General features: G+C 37.2%; 1 protein-coding gene across 2 annotated transcripts in view; it reads left to right on the top strand.

The window, feature by feature from the left end:
• Positions 1-18494, top strand: part of Ugcg (UDP-glucose ceramide glucosyltransferase) — a 34541-nt gene extending 16047 nt beyond the window's left edge. For both annotated transcript variants that reach the window (XM_020173825.2, XM_074051259.1), the window contains exons 2-9: positions 1004-1145; positions 7811-7913; positions 8994-9095; positions 10481-10593; positions 13244-13422; positions 14350-14436; positions 14940-15129; positions 15830-18494. In XM_020173825.2, coding sequence (XP_020029414.1) covers positions 1004-1145; positions 7811-7913; positions 8994-9095; positions 10481-10593; positions 13244-13422; positions 14350-14436; positions 14940-15129; positions 15830-16000 — 1087 coding nt within the window. In that variant the 3' untranslated portion in view covers positions 16001-18494. The remainder of the gene's footprint in view (positions 1-1003; positions 1146-7810; positions 7914-8993; positions 9096-10480; positions 10594-13243; positions 13423-14349; positions 14437-14939; positions 15130-15829) is intronic.
• Positions 18495-18947: the final 453 nt, after the last annotated feature.

The following is an 18947-nucleotide window of genomic DNA, read 5'->3' as shown; positions in this document are numbered from 1 at the left end:
TATAGATGGTGCTCCATTATTTTCTTTTTTTGCAGTACTGGGCCTTGAACTCAGGGACTTCACCTTAAACCACTCCACTGGCCCTATTTTTGTGAATGGTTTTTCAAGATAGGGTGTTGCAAACTATTTGGCAGGGCTGGCTTTGAACCATGATCTTCCTGATCTCTGCCTCCTGAGTAGCTAGGATTACAGGCATGAGCCACCAGCACCAGCAGTCTCCATTATTTTCTGGCATTTTGGTCAAAAATGAGCAGAAATTAGTACCACCATGTTCTTTAGAGTTCTCATCAATTTGTTTTTGGTAGCCCGTTTTCTTGTGTCTGCTGGTTCTGTGGCAGTATTGAAAGTATTAGGTGTTCCTTGCAACATGCCCCTGCCTTCGTTGGCCATCCTCTCTAGCTGCTGCACTCGTGTGCTTCTAAAAGTGCTCCACGGATTCACAGTGAGTCAGAGGTGCATTGGCACGTGTGGAATTTTGGGGTCTTCTTGGTCTCATTGGTTAGTTTTTGCAGTACTGTTAGCAATGCCACTGTCTTTGGCAGCAATTTTAAGATTCTATTGATTGCAGATATATTAAAGTACAGGAAAAGAGTGTCTGAGAACATCTTACAGATGAACCCGTAGTTGTTCTTGTGTATGATTCTGGCTGAATGCTTGGAGACCTACTTATAAGAAATAGGGAGGAAGCCTAAACTTCTCCTCTTGGCTGGATGGCATCTAGTTTTGACAGCCTGATGTTGCCTGGGCACATCTCTCTCTCTGATTGGCGGGACTTTCCTCACTTAGGAGCTGTGTATTATAGCACCCATGACATGAACAAGCAGGGCGAACGTTGGTCAACTGCTCTGTGCATGGCTGAGTCTTCCAGCTCATTTAGAAAGGTGTCATTTTTTCAGAATCTCATCTTAAAATCTAGTGCTGTGTGATCGTTTGGTGTGTGCTCTATTTTCTTTTGGAACTAATGAATTCTCTAGAGATAATTTACGTGTCATTTTCTTTTTAGACGATTACACCTCAACAAGAAGGCCACAGACAAACAGCCATATAGCAAACTACCAGGTGTCTCGCTCCTGAAGCCACTGAAAGGAGTGGATCCTAACCTAATCAACAATTTGGAAACATTCTTTGAACTGGATTATCCCAAAGTAAGTACAGTGTTGTACTCATGAGATGGGCTTGGACCATGACTTTACTTTTTGCTCATTGTAAACACTTAGAAATGTCAACACAGTATAAGATGGAGGCTTAGAAAATTGACCATGATGTTGGTCTTGTGATACTTAAGCTTTAATAGTGGTGATCACAGAACACTAGTGGGCTTTCCTTTCTGGCCACCTGCATGTCTGTCTGAAGGAGAAATTCCCAAAAAAACCTCCTGGAGCTCAGACATTATCAATGCTGGAAGTTTGAATGTGACCATCCGTGTGAGTCAGAAGTGGAGAGGAAGAAGAGGCAGAGAGTGAGGAAAGTGTTCGATGGTTTGAGATGGGATGAAAGACAGCTAGAATAGACATGAATCCCCTTGGCAAACTGGCTTTAAGCCAAGAGAATAGCTTATAGTTAGAGGCGAGGTATTTCATCTTACCTAATTTTTAGTATCTTTGTTGTTCTGGTTATCAGTGGCTAATTGTATTGCTCATAGTGCTTATCTACACAACACATACATCTGTGAATTCAGTGTACTCCCTTTATTGGAGAACTTCTGGTTTTCTTAAGATAGGAGTATTCTTTCTATGGCTTCTCTTTAGCATTTCACCTCTAGTTTCTTTGAAGAACTTAATATGCCTTTATTTTTGTATTTAGCATTACTGGAGTTTTTACATATTGCCTGTTTGAGACTCTGCTTTTGACAGGGTATTTTGGTGATGACAGATTGCTTTTGAGAAGAATGTGTCTTTACATTTCTCCCTGCTTGGTTTTCAGTGCAGCTTAATTTCTCCTTTGGGGTCTCTACTCACTTGCCTCGATTTTTAGCCCATTGCCTCAGGTTTTTTTCAATTATTTTTGCTATTTGAAGACTCTTCCCTCATATTTTCTTAGGACAATGTAGCCAGAAGGAAGATGGAAAACGCCACACTTCACGTGGTGACTGGCTTTCATGCTCTTCTTTCTTTCCCTTTGACCCTTATTTTTCTCAGTAGCAACAATGAATAGACACAGACATGAAAGCCCCAAGGCAGACATTATGAGGTCTGTGAACATGAGTGTCATTCAGTTACTTTTTAGTGTTATTTTCAAAATATCACTTTGTGTGATATTTTTTTGTTTTGGGGTTTAGGTATTGGAACCTCATTTAAAGTATAAGATTACATGTCTTCTAGTTTACATGTGTTTATATTTAATAATTTTAGAGACTTGAATTATATTAATTAACTTTTTTTTTTTAAAAAAGAACATGCAATAGTCTATGCATGATTTTCTTCAAATTAAAAATGCAAAATGTGGCCTTTATAATTCAGAAAGAAGGATGAGAATAAAATTGATAACATAGTAAGTTTTGCAATAAGGAAAATAGAAATTTTCCAGTCCCATATTATATCAGCAAATGCAAAGGAAAGTTTATTTTATGAATGAAATGAAAAGAATGTTTTCATTCATTATGAATAAATCTTAGCACATAGCATAGAGTCATATGCAGTTGTCATGGTGGAACGTGATCTGGCGCTTCAGTTTTTTGACTGTCTTCCCCCAGTCATTTTCTGCTGTAGCCCTTGTGATATGAGAGTCATGGGATTTAGATGATTGGGGAAGTCACTGCTGCCGTTAGTTATAGAAAGTGTTTCTAAAACTAACCCTGGGACATATGTATTCATTAATTAGGAACTTTTGGGATGAATCTATAATTGATTTGTTCTCCTGAATAAAGATTTTGTTAACGATTACAATTCAGGATTATCTCGAGCTCTCATTTCACACAGTCCTGCTCCCATTTACGCCATATCACTGTGGCTTTTAGATTTGTTGAAGAGAAAGCTAGGTCGCTGCTCATTATCAAATGAGTAACAGCATATGCAGGGGATGGTTTGTATTCTTTCATAAGACACAATTTTTATTTTCTAATTATAAAAGTACTGTCAGCTGTGTAAATAGCAAGGGAAAGTGCAAAGCACCTACAATCTAAGGGAAATGTTTGACCTTGCAACTTTTTACTTTTTAAAAAACCAAACACAGTGGTAAATGTTCCACAGAGACTGAAGTTAACCCACTGAACTTACACCAACTGGGGTGTGAGCAAATAAGGTACTTGTGTCACCACAGAAGCAGGTAGTCACAAATCAAACACTCACATGACTGCCTTGCCCAGCGTACTTTAATCTTGTTTTGCATTGGGTGTGAACGTCGCTTTACAGAGCACAGGAAGACCTTCATTCTGGACATAAATTTCTCTTCCTAGTATTTGATTTGGAACATCAAAAGCCATGGGGAGGGGGTTGGAAAATATATACTGAGTTTTAAAACTTTATTTAATTTTGGACATGTGCAAGAATGTTTATGACTTGTACTTGTTCTGAATTTCCAGGCTTCAATTTGGGTGAGACTGTACCAACTGCTCTGGAAGATTTCTGTGCTTTAAGTATCTTATAAATCGACCTTTACATTGATATATAGTATTTGGAGAAAAAAATATAAGAATGAAAAAAATGTCATGATTCATTTTTTGCAAAATTGATTGTCACTTGGTGTCAGCATAGAAAGAACCTGGGGAGACCCAGCAGTAGTGGGAAAATGAGTAAGTGGCTTTCTGGCTGCATGCCAGCAAATTCTAGTCCTGTGAAGAAATTTTAAGTGAATGGTCAGAGTTATGAACAAAGCGAGGCTATAGTAATTGTGATTTTTTTTTTTAATCATACAATAGTTCGAAATGTTTACAGAGCCATGTTTTGGATTCCTCATTGTTTGAGTTGTAGCTAACCTCAAGGACTTTTTTCCTAACCAGGTAGTCTTCTAACAAAGAATTAAAGGCTTAAAAACAGGATCAGTTGAAAGGTGATGCATGAGTGTTGTTAATATGGTGTAGTGAAACAGTCTGCAAGGTTAGGAATTTATCAAATAAATTTGAAAAACTGTATAAACTATACAGTTCTTCAGAATAGATAACATTCAACACTACCTTCTAGAACTTTGAATTTAGAGCAGTTTTCTTCTAAAACATCCTCTTCTGTCATCTTTCTTTTACAAGATGTTTCTCAGAACAAAGGTATGAACTTCACCGACATATCACTGACCTAGGACCAGCAAATGATGTAGGCGATGGGGAGCTAGGTCTGCTCTGTAACATATTAGACTATATTTATGATTTTATTTTATTTATTGTATATCTTATTATTATAAAATTTCCTATAAATGTGTAGTTATTTATAAGTAATAATTGAAGATATTTTGAGATGTTCTTCCTCCTTGGTATGCAGTATAATTAATTCATTATTGAGACATTTTTCAGGGCTGCGTGCCGTACAGGGGTGGAATGAGCGCTTAGCGTGTACAAGGCCCTGGCATCAGTCCCAGCACACACACAAATCTATTTTAACAGGATATTTATCCTGGTTACTATAGTAAAAAGTTTACATTCCTGAGGTCTACAGGACTGAATCATTGAGATTTAAAAAAAATTTATACACTTAATTCTTGTTTATGCACTTAAATTTATTCATGAGTGCAAAAGCAAGTCATCATTATTGCATTTTAGATCGTTTTTTAAATATCAAAGGGCTGAATGTTCTCCGATTGAGGATTTTCTCTTTTTTTTTTTTTTGATTGTTGTTACCTATCTTGTCCAGCCTTTTAATCATTTCATTGTTTGAAAAGCAAAAGGGGCTGGCAAAGTGGCTCAAGTAGTAGAGCACCTGCCTAGCAGGTGAGGCCCTGAGTTCAAACCCCAGTGCCACCAAAAAAAAGAAGGAAAGCAAAGAAAAGCAAAAGGGGACGTTATACTGTTTAGTTATTTGTTTAGCATTCTTACTAAAGATTTGATGGAGGCTGACCTTCTCCTTAGTTTAGAGTTTATAGATAAACTATGTTAGTTGAGAGTAGAATTTACTCTTGCAAGATTAAAAATATTAAATATTGCCAGGGGGTGGTGGTGCATATCTAAATCCCAGCTACTTAGAAGGTGGAGATAGGAGATTCTCAGCTTGAGGCTAGTCTAGGCAAAAAATTTAGTAGGACATGATCTCAAAAAACAAGCCAGATGTTGTGGTACACAGCTATAATACCAGCTACTTGAGAGGTAGGAGGATCATAGTCCAAGGCTGATCTGGGCAAAAAAAAAGAGAGATCCTATCTAAAATAAACTAAGGAAAAAGTTCTGGGGATGTTAGGCTGGCAGAGTGGCTCAAGTGGTAGAGCTCCTGCCTAGCCAAGGGTGAGACCTTGAGTTCAAACTCCAGTACTGCCAAAAAAATTTTTTAAAAAAGTGCTTGCCTAACAAGCAAAAGGTCCAGAGTTCAAATTCCAGTACCACCAATGAATAAACAAATAAAAAGATAATAAATATTAAGTGTCTGTAAAGATATTCTTGAAATATCTTAAATGTGTATTTTTAATCCACACTGTAATTTTTAGTGTATCTATTTATAGCTAATCCTTTAGAGAGTGTAAAAATACCTGAGAATTTTTTGTGTTAGTCAAGAAGGACTTTAACCAATTTAATGTCTTATGTTTTGCCAGTTGCACTGCAGCTGGTGGGTGGAGTTATAGTGCAAGGATCCCTAGCAAATAAAATTTTTAATAAAACTGGAGTCAGAGGTGATTATCTTAGCTGAGAAATGAAGATTCCTCATTAAAGTACAATACTTTAGAAGACACTTGGAATGCTTCCTCCAATTTATTATCAGAAACACTTAAAGGGCTGGGATGTAGCTCAGTGGTAGAGCAATTGCCTATCACGTGTGAGGCCCTAGGTTCAATCGGGACTGCAAAAACAAAAAACAAGAATTAAAAGCTCTGCGTTTAAGAACCTGCAAGTGTTTTGGATAATATGAATTGAGTTTTCATTTTTCACTCTGGCTAGTCAGAAGGTTGTTTTTATTTTGGAATTAAGTTTAAGAAGTATAATAACGACTAAATCCTTGAGGCTTATACTTGAATAGGCATAAACTACCTCCCTTACCTGCAGCCTCTCTTATTAACACTGTATACTTCATTTACTTCTCTAAAGTTTTCCTGTAACCCATTTGCCAGGTTAGCCGTTTTTTTTTTTTCCCTCTTTGAGTACATCTTTAGTACTATATTTTACAAAATTTTCTCTTGCTAGAGGAAAAATACCAAGGTGGACTTGGGTTGCTTAGAAATATCTTTCATTATGCTCACTCATACCAGTGAAATAACCTGAGCTGTAGCAGCATTAAATAAACTGCCATTTGAAATAACGAAGAGCTCTTTACAGGAAGCCTGGCTAAGCAGTTTACTGTGGTGGGTGAGCTAATTGTTACTTTTGCCTTTTGGAAAGTAAGTCATTTTTGGTTTTGGTTTTGCTTTTTGAGACAGGGTTTCACTATGTAGTCCAGGTAGCCCAGGCTGCTCTCAAAACACTTGATTCTCCTGCGTCCACCTCCCAAGTGCTGGAATCATAGCCGTGTTCCAGCACGCCCAGCCAGATTCTTCAGTGAATTTTGGTGAGATAAGAAGTATTGGCAAGCAGGAATTACTTATTATGCTTAAAGGCACTGTAGACATTTCATTTCCACTTTTTACTTATGTATACTTATCCATAGAAGTAAATAACAGAGGCCTTCCTGAGTTAGTCCTTATACGACATTAAGCACTTAAAATGTTTCATCCTTGGCCCTTTATTTTTTTTTTAGAGCACATAGGCTTGTTATTTTTCATAAGTGTAATTAACTTCCTTTCTGTGTTTAAAGTGTTCAGCTAGTTATTTATAAAGAGGATTTGGAAGGAAATTTGTTGTTGAGTCAGCGTGAATTTATCACCACCTCTGAAAAAAAATTACTTAAGAATCCGTATCCTACAAAACAGCGGAGTAGCATCTTTGTATGTGAAAGCAAACACTTTCAACATTTGTTAGTTTACTAAATGGTACTTGGAGTTTTAGCTCCAGATCGTATGAACGTGGCACTTTGTGTGTCAGTCCTCTCAGAGGTCTGATTCGGAAGTCTCACAATACCGCCCAGTTCTCTTTCCAAAGCAAATGTCCCAGGGTGATTTTTACACGGCCATCCAAGATGTGGCGTTCTGACTACACACAGCACTGAGCGAAGGCTGGTGAAGATTTTCAGGATGGTACATGTTCAGTCAAATTCTATTTTATTTCAAAAGAATTATACAAAAAAGTCTAGTCACATTGCGTCTTTAAGTTTATCATTATGGATTTTATTTTAATTTATAGCATCTTCATGAAATAACATTAAGTTTGGAGACAAAGCCTCTAGAGAATGGAGGGTGTATTTCTTTTGCTTCCTTTCAAATGGTGTTTTTTTACTCCACTGGGCACCCTAAGTCTTCAATGACGTAGGTCATGGACAAGCTTTAGATCCAGTCTACCCAGTAGCCTAAGTCTGTGTTCAGACTTCAGTCTTCTGCACTGCCAGTGTCTTCTCCATTCCTCTGCTTGCATACATGCCTCTGTCCTGAAGACGCTCCCTCCATCCCCTCCGTCCCCTCCGTCCCCTCCATCCCTCCATCCCCTCCATCGAAGCAAGACCATTACCTGTGTTAGCATCCATTATGATTATACTCTTAACTTTGTATATACACTTGCTTGTTTTTCTTAGGCATTGTGATCAATCTGTAAACTTAATGCGTACTTATTGTTTTGAGAGGTTAATTTACATAAAACATCTTCTTTGACTAGTATGAAGTGCTTCTTTGTGTGCAAGATCATGATGACCCAGCCATCGATGTATGTAAGAAGCTGCTTGGGAAATATCCAAATGTCGATGCTAGGTTATTTATAGGTAAGTAGCATATACAATCTACACTGACCCTTCTGCTTTGATAGCATTAAGTATCAGTAATCCTTTCTGTATTAAACCATAGACTGGAGCATTAGCCACTCCATGTTATGAAGCATGTTTTCTCTAACATGTTTTTTGGAGTTGTGAAAGATGTTTACATTCCTTGGAGAAAAGTGGTAAAACCAAGTTTTTTTCATGTCTGTGATTAACAAAACAGAAAAATGTTACATTTTGCTCAATAATCAGACATAAGAGGTTCTTTTCTGTTTCTTTAATATCTTCAGTGTGCAGCCTTTTTTATATACCATGGACTAAAATTGAGAGAAAACAGAAGTTCACTTTTATTGTATTGCAAAAAGTATTTTTTCAAAAGTCTACAAGCTTAATTCTAAAACTTATATTTGTTATTTTCTTTCTTTTTTCTTGTCAGTCCTGGGGATTGAACCCAGGGCTTTGTACATGCTAGGTAAGCACTGTGTGTACCACTGAGCTACATCCTCAGCCCTTTTTAAAAATAAATACGTGAACTCTCTGTTCTAGCCTAGTGGTCATTTTCTCTATTCTGTCTTAATTACCAGACCTTCAGAAAAGTCCTATCGCTTTTTTTTTTCTATCACTTTTTTTTTTAAATTGGCAACTAAAATTTATCTGTATTTGTGGTTTAGAGTGTAATGTTTTGAACTGTGTGTGCACGACAGAATGGCTAAATCAGCTAATTAACATGTACATACCTCAAACACGTATTTATTTATTTATTATTTATTTATTTATGGTGAAAACTACCCTCAGCAGTTTTACAATTGCCCTTAAATACTGATTCACATTCACTGTTAATGCAAGTATTTAAGATTTTAAAAAGTAAACAGTGAATTTTTAGAGGCAAATAAGTCTCCTTTTGAGAATGAATGATTTGTCTACATACATTATTATGAATAATAGGAAATGTAAAAGCTGTAAAGGTAAGTCTGTTTAAATTACTGAATATGAAAGTTCTTAATACTTCTCCCTACCATGTATCTTTATAATAAAGTATTTTCAATATTACATAAATATCCTACTACTGTACCTTTACATTTTTAGGTGGCAAAAAGGTTGGCATTAATCCTAAAATTAATAATTTGATGCCAGGATATGAAGTTGCAAAGTATGATCTTATATGGATATGTGATAGTGGAATAAGAGGTGAGTTTTTTTCCTTATTTCTTTTATTAAACTATTCATTTGACTATAAAATTCCAAAAACAATCCAAAAATAAATTCGCCAATTCTTTTTATTTGCCTAATAAAGTAATTTATTTCATGGTGATAGAGTTACGCTTACTAAGATTTTAATTGTTTTTATCTTGACCTAGAATGTTATGTTTTTTTCATTTTGAAGAGAAAATTCCAGCCCTTAAAAAGAGTCATGTGCACATTTTCTCACAGGTGTAACTTTTCCCTCATTTCTGTGACTCTTTTGCTTGAATCCGTCGTGGCTTGCCTAATACATTGTCTCACACAGAGAGGCAGAAATCGGCAAGTGCATGTGTTCCTAGGATTTGTATATTTACTAGGATGCATTGATGTCTGTTCATTTAGGTGGTTTAAGCAAAAAGCCTTTTATATGCTGAAATTATCATTTTCCTCTATTTCCTATATTTACATTAGTTCCTATAATAATACTTTGTTATATTTTAATTACCTTCAGTTTCTGTACCTCAACACTATTGACATTTTGACCTTATAAATTTTTATGATGGGGTGGTCCTCCAGGAAATGTTACCATCCTCTCTGGCCTCTGGCCTCTGCTCACTAAATACCACTAGCACCATCCTTTTCAGCTGGAATGACCAAAAATGTCTGCAGACATTTTCAGGTGTCCCCTATGGAGAGGATTGCTCCTGTCAAGAACCACTGACCTTGACTAGGAATGTTTAAGGTGCAGAGCAGCTTTGCTTTAGACAGTGAACTTGGGTCTTAAAGACAAGTTGAGATGTTTGCTATTTGCAAACAGGGCAATGATTTAAATTTTTCATTAGCTTACAATGAAAATTCAAAAATTAACAGGGGGAGTACTCTACCATTAATCAGGACTGCCATCACCTCATGGTCTGAGATAATGATCATTCTTCACATTTGCTATCTTAAGTTATTCACTGTCATAGTTATGTGTTTCAGTGTGTAAATCTGTTAGATGTAATCTCATTCCATTCCCATCAGCAGTCAGATGAGGGGAGGTCCAGGTACTCCCTGTACTTGAAGAGTAGAGACAAGAACGGAGGCCCTTGACTCTGCTCCTGAACCTTTTCCCTGGGACACATTGTCCTTACTCCAGTTTGGAGGCTGTGGCATATCCTGGACTAAAAATGCGTAGAGTAAATTAGCTTACCATAACGTATGCCTTTTTGAAATTTTGTATCCTACTCAGGAAAGTAATCAAGATTCGCCTTATTAAGTCCAAAAGGTTTAAGATAATTTGTCTTTATTATAATTCATACAGTACTTTCTGTTGGTGGGCATTTTACTAAAAAGGTTTTTTTTGCTCTCCCTTTTTCCTACTTTTTAATTTAATTTAATATAATTTTTAGTAATTCCAGATACGCTAACTGACATGGTGAATCAAATGACAGAAAAAGTTGGCTTGGTCCATGGGCTGCCTTATGTCGCGGACAGACAGGGCTTTGCAGCCACTCTAGAGCAAGTGAGTATGGCAGTTAAACAATGACTGCTAAACTAGAGCCTGCAGGCCATTTTGAGAATCCATCTGTGAGCTCAGGTGAACTAGAAGGAACTCTCCAGGCGGGCATAGCTGTCTTCATTAATGAGGGAGTCCTCCCATCCCTGACCACAGAGCTGAGCTGACCTCACACATCCTGTGGTCCTACGGCCAGCTGAACACTTACGTACGATCCTCCCTTTCACTTCTACACTTACTGACTTGCATAAAAGGGTGAAAATCCAAACCGAAAAAGCTTTCTTATGTATCATGAAGAATTTCAAATACACAAAAGAAGTTGTTCACACAAGCCCTTATACAGTCCACTGATTCCTGCTAAAACAAAATTCTAATAATTTTATGAGAAACATATTTTCTGTTTTTTCTTTTCAATTATTTTTTTGTTGTAGTTTTTTCAGTGCTGGGGATCATACCCAGGGCCTTGGACATACTAGGAAAGTGCTCTGCCACTGAGCTACATCCCTAGCCCTTTCTTTTCAATTTAAAACAGAAATACTAACTTGTATAGGAAACTATAAATTACAGTCAAGCATAAAGAGCAATAAACAAATTATAGCCCTACTAATTAGAAGGTTTTTGTTTTGTTTTGTTTTTGTGGTACTGGGGTTTGAACGCAGGGCCTCATGCTTGCTAGACAGGCACCTTTACCACTTGAGCCACTCCACCAGCCCTCAACTTCCTCCTAAGCATATGATTGCCACAGATCTGAAGGAGTTTAGGTACACAGAAGGAAATTGTATTTGACCTTTGGCAGTTTGAACCATATTCTGTTTTTTGTTTTTTGCTTTTTTTGGAGGTACTGGAGTTTGAACTCAGGGCCCTTGCTTGCTAGGCTGGTACTCTACCACTTGAGGGACTCTTCCCAGCCATTTTTTTTTTTTTTGCTTTAGTTATTTTTCAGGTAGGATCTTGAGTGTTTGCCCACATCAGTATCCTCCTTCCTTTGTCTCCCTCTTACTGGGACAACCACCCTGCACCACCATGCCCAGCTTACTGGTTGAGGTGGGATCTTACTGGTTTTTTTCCCTGGACTGTCCTTGAGCTTTGATCTTCCTGCTCTCTACCTCCCTAGTAGCTGGGATTACAGCCATGAGCTGCTGCACCAGATCAAATCATGCTCTCTCCTTAAACGTCGCCCATCAATACAGTTCTCCTACCACAAGTAATTGTTAGTCTTAAATTCCTAAGTTTTTTGGTTAGTAAAAGAAACACTGGGTCACTGTTTTAAAATAAAATGCTCTATCTTCTTATATAGCATATTGAACTGTTTTTTTAGAACTATCCAAGATGATGTATATGTCAATAATAACTATTTCCCAGAACATACCCACTTTCTTCTGTAGGCAGAATTGCTGGAAGTCAGTCTGCCATACTTAGAACAAATAGAGACCAGCATCTCTCTAGACTGTAAGGAAATCATCAACCTGGTCCATAGTCCCACCTAGTCCTAAAACCTTTCTTAATTATTGCTTAAGGGAGCTGGGGTACATGTCTGTAATACCAGCTGCTTAGAGACAGGAGGATCACAAGTTTGAGGCAAACCCAGACAAATGGTAGTGAGACTGGAAAAAAAAAAAAAACCCAAGAAACAGTGCTTAAGGGATTAAGATGTATGCTCTGGTGTTAGAAATTAGTTTTGCTTCAGTCTCACTTCTGTGGAGTGTGGGCTTAGGGTAGGTAGAGGGAATCATTCTTATTTACCCCTTAAAATTCTCCTGTCCTGCATTGTGTGTATAACTGCCATTGGAAAGACCACTGCTCTTTATTTCAAGCTAATTAGAAAAGGCAGCATATCCGAGGAATAAATAATAAGTAGGGCTTTTGTGTCTATTGAGAGGATGATCACAGTCTTTCTCTGGCTGTTGATTTTTCAGTCTGTAGCCATATCTCATTACTTCAAAGTACATTTAGAGAAAGGACACAAGAGATGGGGGGTAGAATTAGCATCTTCCTTATTTACATAAATATACGTGTGTGTGTGTGTGTGTGTGTGTGTGTACAAAATTGGAGAAATTGGGAGGAAACTCACTGACTCAGGGCCAGAAACCAGTTAGCAGTGAAAGGTTGCAAGAAAGGGAATTAAGAAATAGGATCGTCCCCAAGGTTGATATGGGTGGTATGTGTCTGTTTGCACATGCATATGTGTACTTATAGGTACATACATACCGAAACTATGTACATATATGTAGGTATATGGACCAAATAAAGTAAGTAGATTTGTGTCTTATATATCTTCATATGAACATCCTGAGAGCAGGGTGCAGTAAACATTTGTTAATATTGCATATGCCGGTAGTATTTTTATGTGTCTTATTTTGTATCCAAATTAAGTTTTATTTGGATAAATCTTTGACTCTTAGTTTTAAAAAAGACAGTACTGTTTGAGAGTAGAATATGCTTTTCCTCCTACAAGTAAATTTGCCTCTTTTTTTTTTAACTGCCTGCTGTATGAAAACACAATTGTGTGCCACTTTTTATTCAGGTAGTTTATGTAAGAACAATAGGATATTCACTCAATTTATATTTAAAGAAAAATTATTAGGAAAGAGTTTATGAAATTAATACTTTTAACATCAAATTGTAATTGTATACATTTGTGTGTGCTTTTGGACAGGTATATTTTGGAACTTCACATCCAAGGTCCTATATCTCTGCCAATGTGACTGGCTTCAAGTGTGTGACAGGAATGTCTTGTTTAATGAGGAAAGACGTGTTAGACCAAGCAGGAGGGCTTATAGCTTTTGCCCAGTACATTGCTGAAGATTACTTTATGGCCAAAGCAATAGCGGACAGGTAAGAAAAGCAAATTAAGCCCCAGTGGTTTTGCTGCCTCGTTCAAACCATGGATTAGGACTTTTTCATTTCACTTTACTTTTTTGCTAGGTTAGTAATCTTGGCAAAACAGTTCACATTAAATATTCATAGATATGTACTGATGGAGCAAATGCATTCATCTGCACTCAGATTGACATGGCTTGAAGTGATTAAAAAGAAGGGTCTCTGATCACGCATTTTCATTAGTCTAGCTAAAGATTTCCACCCATTTTAGAATTAAAGTTATTCGTACAGTCGCAAGCCCTCAGTAGGTGAAATTTTAAAAAGTATCATTTTAGAATTTGGAACTTCTCAGCCAATTATTTGATGTTCTGCTAGTAAACCACTTAATGATTCACGATTGCCTTGTCATTTCACTCTCACAGGGGCTTGTTTGCTTTTAAAAGAGATCGCCGCCTTGTATGATCATTTATTAAAAGTGTGGTTTTAAAATGAAGTATACTTTTAAAGTTCTGTCATGACGGTGCTCACAGGCTTCAAGGCCACCTAATATTTCCCACGAGACACGGCACGCCGTTCTTGTTTACATCTCTTGTTGAATACACACACACCCCTACCGAATTTCCCGGGGAGGTGGGTAGTAGTGATTAGAGACTAAACTGCTAGTTACAGAATCCTCTCCATCTGAGTGACAGAATGAATGACCGCACTCAGTTCCTTCAGCTGTAAAGTAAGAGGGCTGTAGTCCCGTCTAGTTTGCACACTGTACTTACGTCTTGGGCCAACTTGGACTGAAACATTCATAGCATGAGTGCACTAATTGTGAGAGCTAGGGTCACCCTGAGTGTTGGCAGCTGCTTGCTGTTACAGTAATTAGGAACGCATAGCCTGTCAACTCGTGAGTGTTCATCATCACAGATCACTTTGTAATTATCTTTATTTCAGAGGTTGGAGGTTTGCGATGTCCACTCAAGTTGCAATGCAAAACTCTGGTTCATACTCAATTTCTCAGTTTCAGTCCAGAATGATCAGGTAAATCAGCTGTCTTTTTATACTTTGTTAAAAGAAAAGGGAGAAGGGGTTATTTTTATATGACTAAACGTGATTTGAGAAATGTATCCAGAAGTCAGATTTTTTGTTTAGTTCCAGAAAGTATTCTGTATTAAAATAAATTGAAAGCCTAATATATTTACTTTGCTGTGTAACACTGAATTTTTCAAAACAGATACTGAGATTTTGAATTTTTTATATGGTAATTTGTTTTTTAACTTCCTACATCTTGGTTAAATGTTATAAATCTATATTCAGGATATAGGCCATGCAAGTGAATTTATAAACTTTTCTCTTTGATATAATAAATAAAAGTGGAAGACAGATTCATAAAAACAAAACATAGCAAAAAAAACCCAAAACCCTAAAAAAAATCTTTAACAAGGAGGACTTATATAACAAGATAGAAAGTTGATCATTTTGGGGAAAATTTGATTAATCTTGTAGCAAAGATATTGTCTTGAAATCCTTTTTTATTTTTTTAGGTGGACCAAACTACGAATTAATATGCTTCCTGCTACAATAATTTGTGAGCCAATTTCTGAATGCTTTGTGGCCAGTTTAATTATTGGATGGGCGGCTCACCATGTATTCAGATGGGATATTATGGTATTTTTCATGTGTCATTGCCTGGCATGGTTTATATTTGACTACATTCAACTCAGGGGTGTTCAGGTATGTGGACAGGCACCAGAAGGTTGACAGTCATGTGGTGAAATGAAAATGGAATTTTCAGTTGGTTATGCAGGCATTCAAACTAAGATTACACAACAATAGTTATTTAAATGCTGCTGTTAGTAATGGTCAACCTTTTCTTTTTTATTTTATTTTTAAATTAGCATACATTGTATTACCAGGGGGCTTCATTGTGGTAATTCCATGCATACAGTGTATCTTGAACATGCTCACTCCCTCCAATATATTTATTTTCATTTCCCCTCCCCCTTCCTCCTCCAAATTTATTTATTTATTTATTTATTTTTTGGTAGGGCTGGGATTTAGAAGATCCTTCCTTCCCCACCCTTTGGAGGTACTGAAGTTTGAAGTCAGGGGCCCCACGCTTGATAGGCCTGCTGGGCAGGCACTCTACCACTTGAGACACACCTCCAGTCCATTTTGCGCTAGGGATTTTAGAGATGGGGGTCTCACAAATTATTTGCCTAAACTAGTCTTGAACCTTGATCCTTCTGACCCCAGCCTCCCCAAGTCACTGGAGCCCGGCAACATTTTCTTAAACAGTATTGCATGACAGTGAAATTACCCAAGGAAACAGACTCTGTACTGTATTGAGAAGAGTGAGATCTAAGCGCTTCATTTTTTTAACTGTGTCTTTAGTGTGACAATGAGTAAATTTGTTTGTTTTTTTAACTCTTAGGGTGGCTCGCTGTGTTTTTCAAAACTTGATTATGCCGTCGCTTGGTTCATCCGCGAATCCATGACGATATACATTTTTTTGTCAGCATTATGGGACCCTACTATAAGCTGGAGAACTGGTCGCTACAGGTTGCGCTGTGGAGGAACGGCAGAGGAAATCCTAGATGTATAACTACAGCTTTGTGACTGTATATACAGGAGAAAAGAGAAGTATTATAAATTATGTTTATATAAATGCTTTTAAAGATCTACCTTCAATAGTTTTATCACATGTATGTTTTTGGTATCTGTTCTTTAATTTATTTTGCATGGCACTTGCATCTGTGAAAAAGAAAAAAAAAAACACATCTGTAGTCTTGGCTAAATGATACACTTTTTTTTGTGGAAGTAGAGAATCAAGAGAATTGGTTCTAGGAACCCCGGTTTGTTTTTTGTTGTTGTTTGTTTATTTTTTTAAACAAATAAATATATCTATATATACATATATGAATGCTCTGTAACACACTATGACAGTATCCTTCAGTAGGAAAAGTTTCTTACTTGTGAGTACACTTTTTAGAACATAGAGGGGTGGGTGGCAACAAAGTCCTGGCCTTAGTTGTGTAAAATGGACGGCAGTGTGCAGCGAGCAGCCCTCAGCGAGGTACTAACTGAGAAACTTTTTCGTGCTTTTTGCCTACCTCTTGTAGTTGTGGCAGAGCAAATATAAATTGTTAATAAGGTAGCTAGGCCTTGCAAAAACAATGAAAAAAAACTTTAAAAAATAATAACACAAGAGCTGGAGTCTAATATTTATATGAATCTGTAAGAGATATTTTTTTTGGTCTCACTGCAATGAACCAAAAGTGGCTGAGTTTGGTTTTTAATTGTAACCATGTATTGAAGGCATCTTTTTGACCAACTCTTGTTGGTTCTGTCTTGAACCATTGTTAATCACTGTGCTATAATTAGTATAGCTAAATCTTTCCTTCCCTGCTCCTTGCCCAGCCTACCCCAGTCTTTCCTTAACTTTTTTTTGGGGGGGAGGGGGGAGGCGGGTATAGGGGACTATTTTGTTTTAGTGTGAGTGGATGTTTTTGATAGTTGTAAGGAAAAATGCATTTCAGACACATTTCACACATGACCTATTTTCTTACACAGTATGTCTTATTGTTAATAAGAATGTAATTTCATGATACAGGTATTTAATATCTTTTTTAAGTAAGTAAATATTCTAGCCATTAATAAATAAATTGCAGTAGAGTGTTAGGAGCTGGCAGAATGAATTTTACTCTTAAAATCAATCAGTATCAAACTAAGTCTACTGTGTGTGTTTTTTTTTTTTTTTACTATGACAGTCTAGTCTTATTTAAATTGGATTTTTGTACTCCGGTTTGTATGACAAGTAGACTAGATCAGCGCTAGCTGTGCATGCATGCTGTATTTCACTCTTCTCTCCCCATTGTGTGACTAACTTGCTCGTCAGGTTGCACTTCACTCGTGGTGAACTGGACTTGTTTTTGTTTTTAAAAAAAAAAAGCAAAAATGTAAGGGGATGGTGCAAAGCCTTTCTCTCTCTCTCTCTCTCTCTCCCTCTCTCTCCCTCTCTCCCTCTCTCTCCCTCCCTCTCTCTCCTCTCTCTCTCTCTCTCTCTCTCTCTCTCTCTCTCTCTCTCTCTCTCTCTCTCTCTCTCTCTCTCGTAGTGGCACTTTGCTTTTTTTTCCAGGATCAGGCAGCATGTTGACCATGGGATGGATTGCCTACTGCAGGGCTAACACTGACAATATGGCAGCTTCAAATTCTGCGTTACTACAGTTTCCACATCAACGCGTAATGTGTGGCACATTAGCAATAACTACATATTTATAGACAATACTTTTTCACTTTACTGAGCCAGTTCATTTAATTGTCTAATGACTAGATACCTGGTTTAAATTGCAATATGTCTGTAAATGTGTATATACTGTGTATACGCATTTTATTTAAGTTTCTCTCTGGGCCAAACTGCTTCATCTTTTTTTTTTTTCCATACTTCTTCTTTTCTTTTTTGCCTTATGATGAATTTGTTTGAAGGGCATTTTTCATGAACAAAGGCTTGGATGCATGTTCCTTTCTTTATGTGAAATGGGCAGTAGTGTTCCCTGAGGAAAGTTTCACAGTAAAAACCAGTCTAGTTGTGACCCACTACATGTTCGGTTTTTTTAGTCCCTTTACATGAGTTGAATGTTGCTGACTGTGTTTGTGATTTGTCGATTTGTTTGATGAAGTTTGGTTGATACCATCCTTTGCACGGCTGAAATGAAATCTTGCTCATTGGCTTTTTTGCTGATCTCAGAACGGGCAAAGAAACAACAAAACCAAAATGGCTGGACAGACTTCTTGTGTTCTGTAAATATGAAAAAAAAATTACTGTCCTGTGTGTTTTATGTGGTAGTGGAGTATTCCCTTAAAGTGAAACTTCCCGTAAACAGACAGTGATTCTTTGTTAAGCAAGTTTGGAGTGAAGATAAAATGGTAAGAAATAATATAAATGTTGAAGAAAGCCTCACAACAGAACTGGGGAGTCCAAATTTATTATAAGCCATCTTTAAAAAAAAAGTGTCTAGAATATGCCATGTTTTATTATTTAAAATCATTGTCTTAAGTTTTTTGTTCAAAAAAATAAAAATTTGAATACAATCAAAACATTTTTGTTCACTGTCTTTTTCCTTTCCTTGCATATTTTTATAAATAATCTAACATCTTCCACTATTCACACCAGAATTGTTAGAAGTGTTCTGTCAAGGTGTTAACTTTGAAATTTTGCTGTTACCTGTGCAGCAAGCAGTCCTATGGCAAAGGAGAGGTTTTCTGTATGGGTTGCAAGATAGAATCACCTAGTGAACTCTAAAACAATACAAATGCCTGGGCCCTACCCACAGAGACATGGGTACATAATCATTCTGGGTGTGGCCTGAGCTCTGCCAGTGGCTCTACTCTGAGAATCACAGGCTGTTCAATAACATGTAGGAGAGATTCTGTTCCCTTTGGCCCCTCTCCCCCAGGGGCAAAGCTTGAACTCAGCCTTTAGACTTTGCCTCTCCCATGGCTAGGAAGGTTAAATTTAAGGAAGAACTGGGTTGGCATTGCTGCCTGAGGCC

This window comes from Castor canadensis, chromosome 13 (assembly GCF_047511655.1).
Source record: "Castor canadensis chromosome 13, mCasCan1.hap1v2, whole genome shotgun sequence".
NCBI lineage: Eukaryota > Metazoa > Chordata > Mammalia > Rodentia > Castoridae > Castor > Castor canadensis.
The sequence above is the reverse complement of the archived record's forward strand: the minus strand, read 5'-3'. Positions and strand labels throughout refer to the sequence as shown.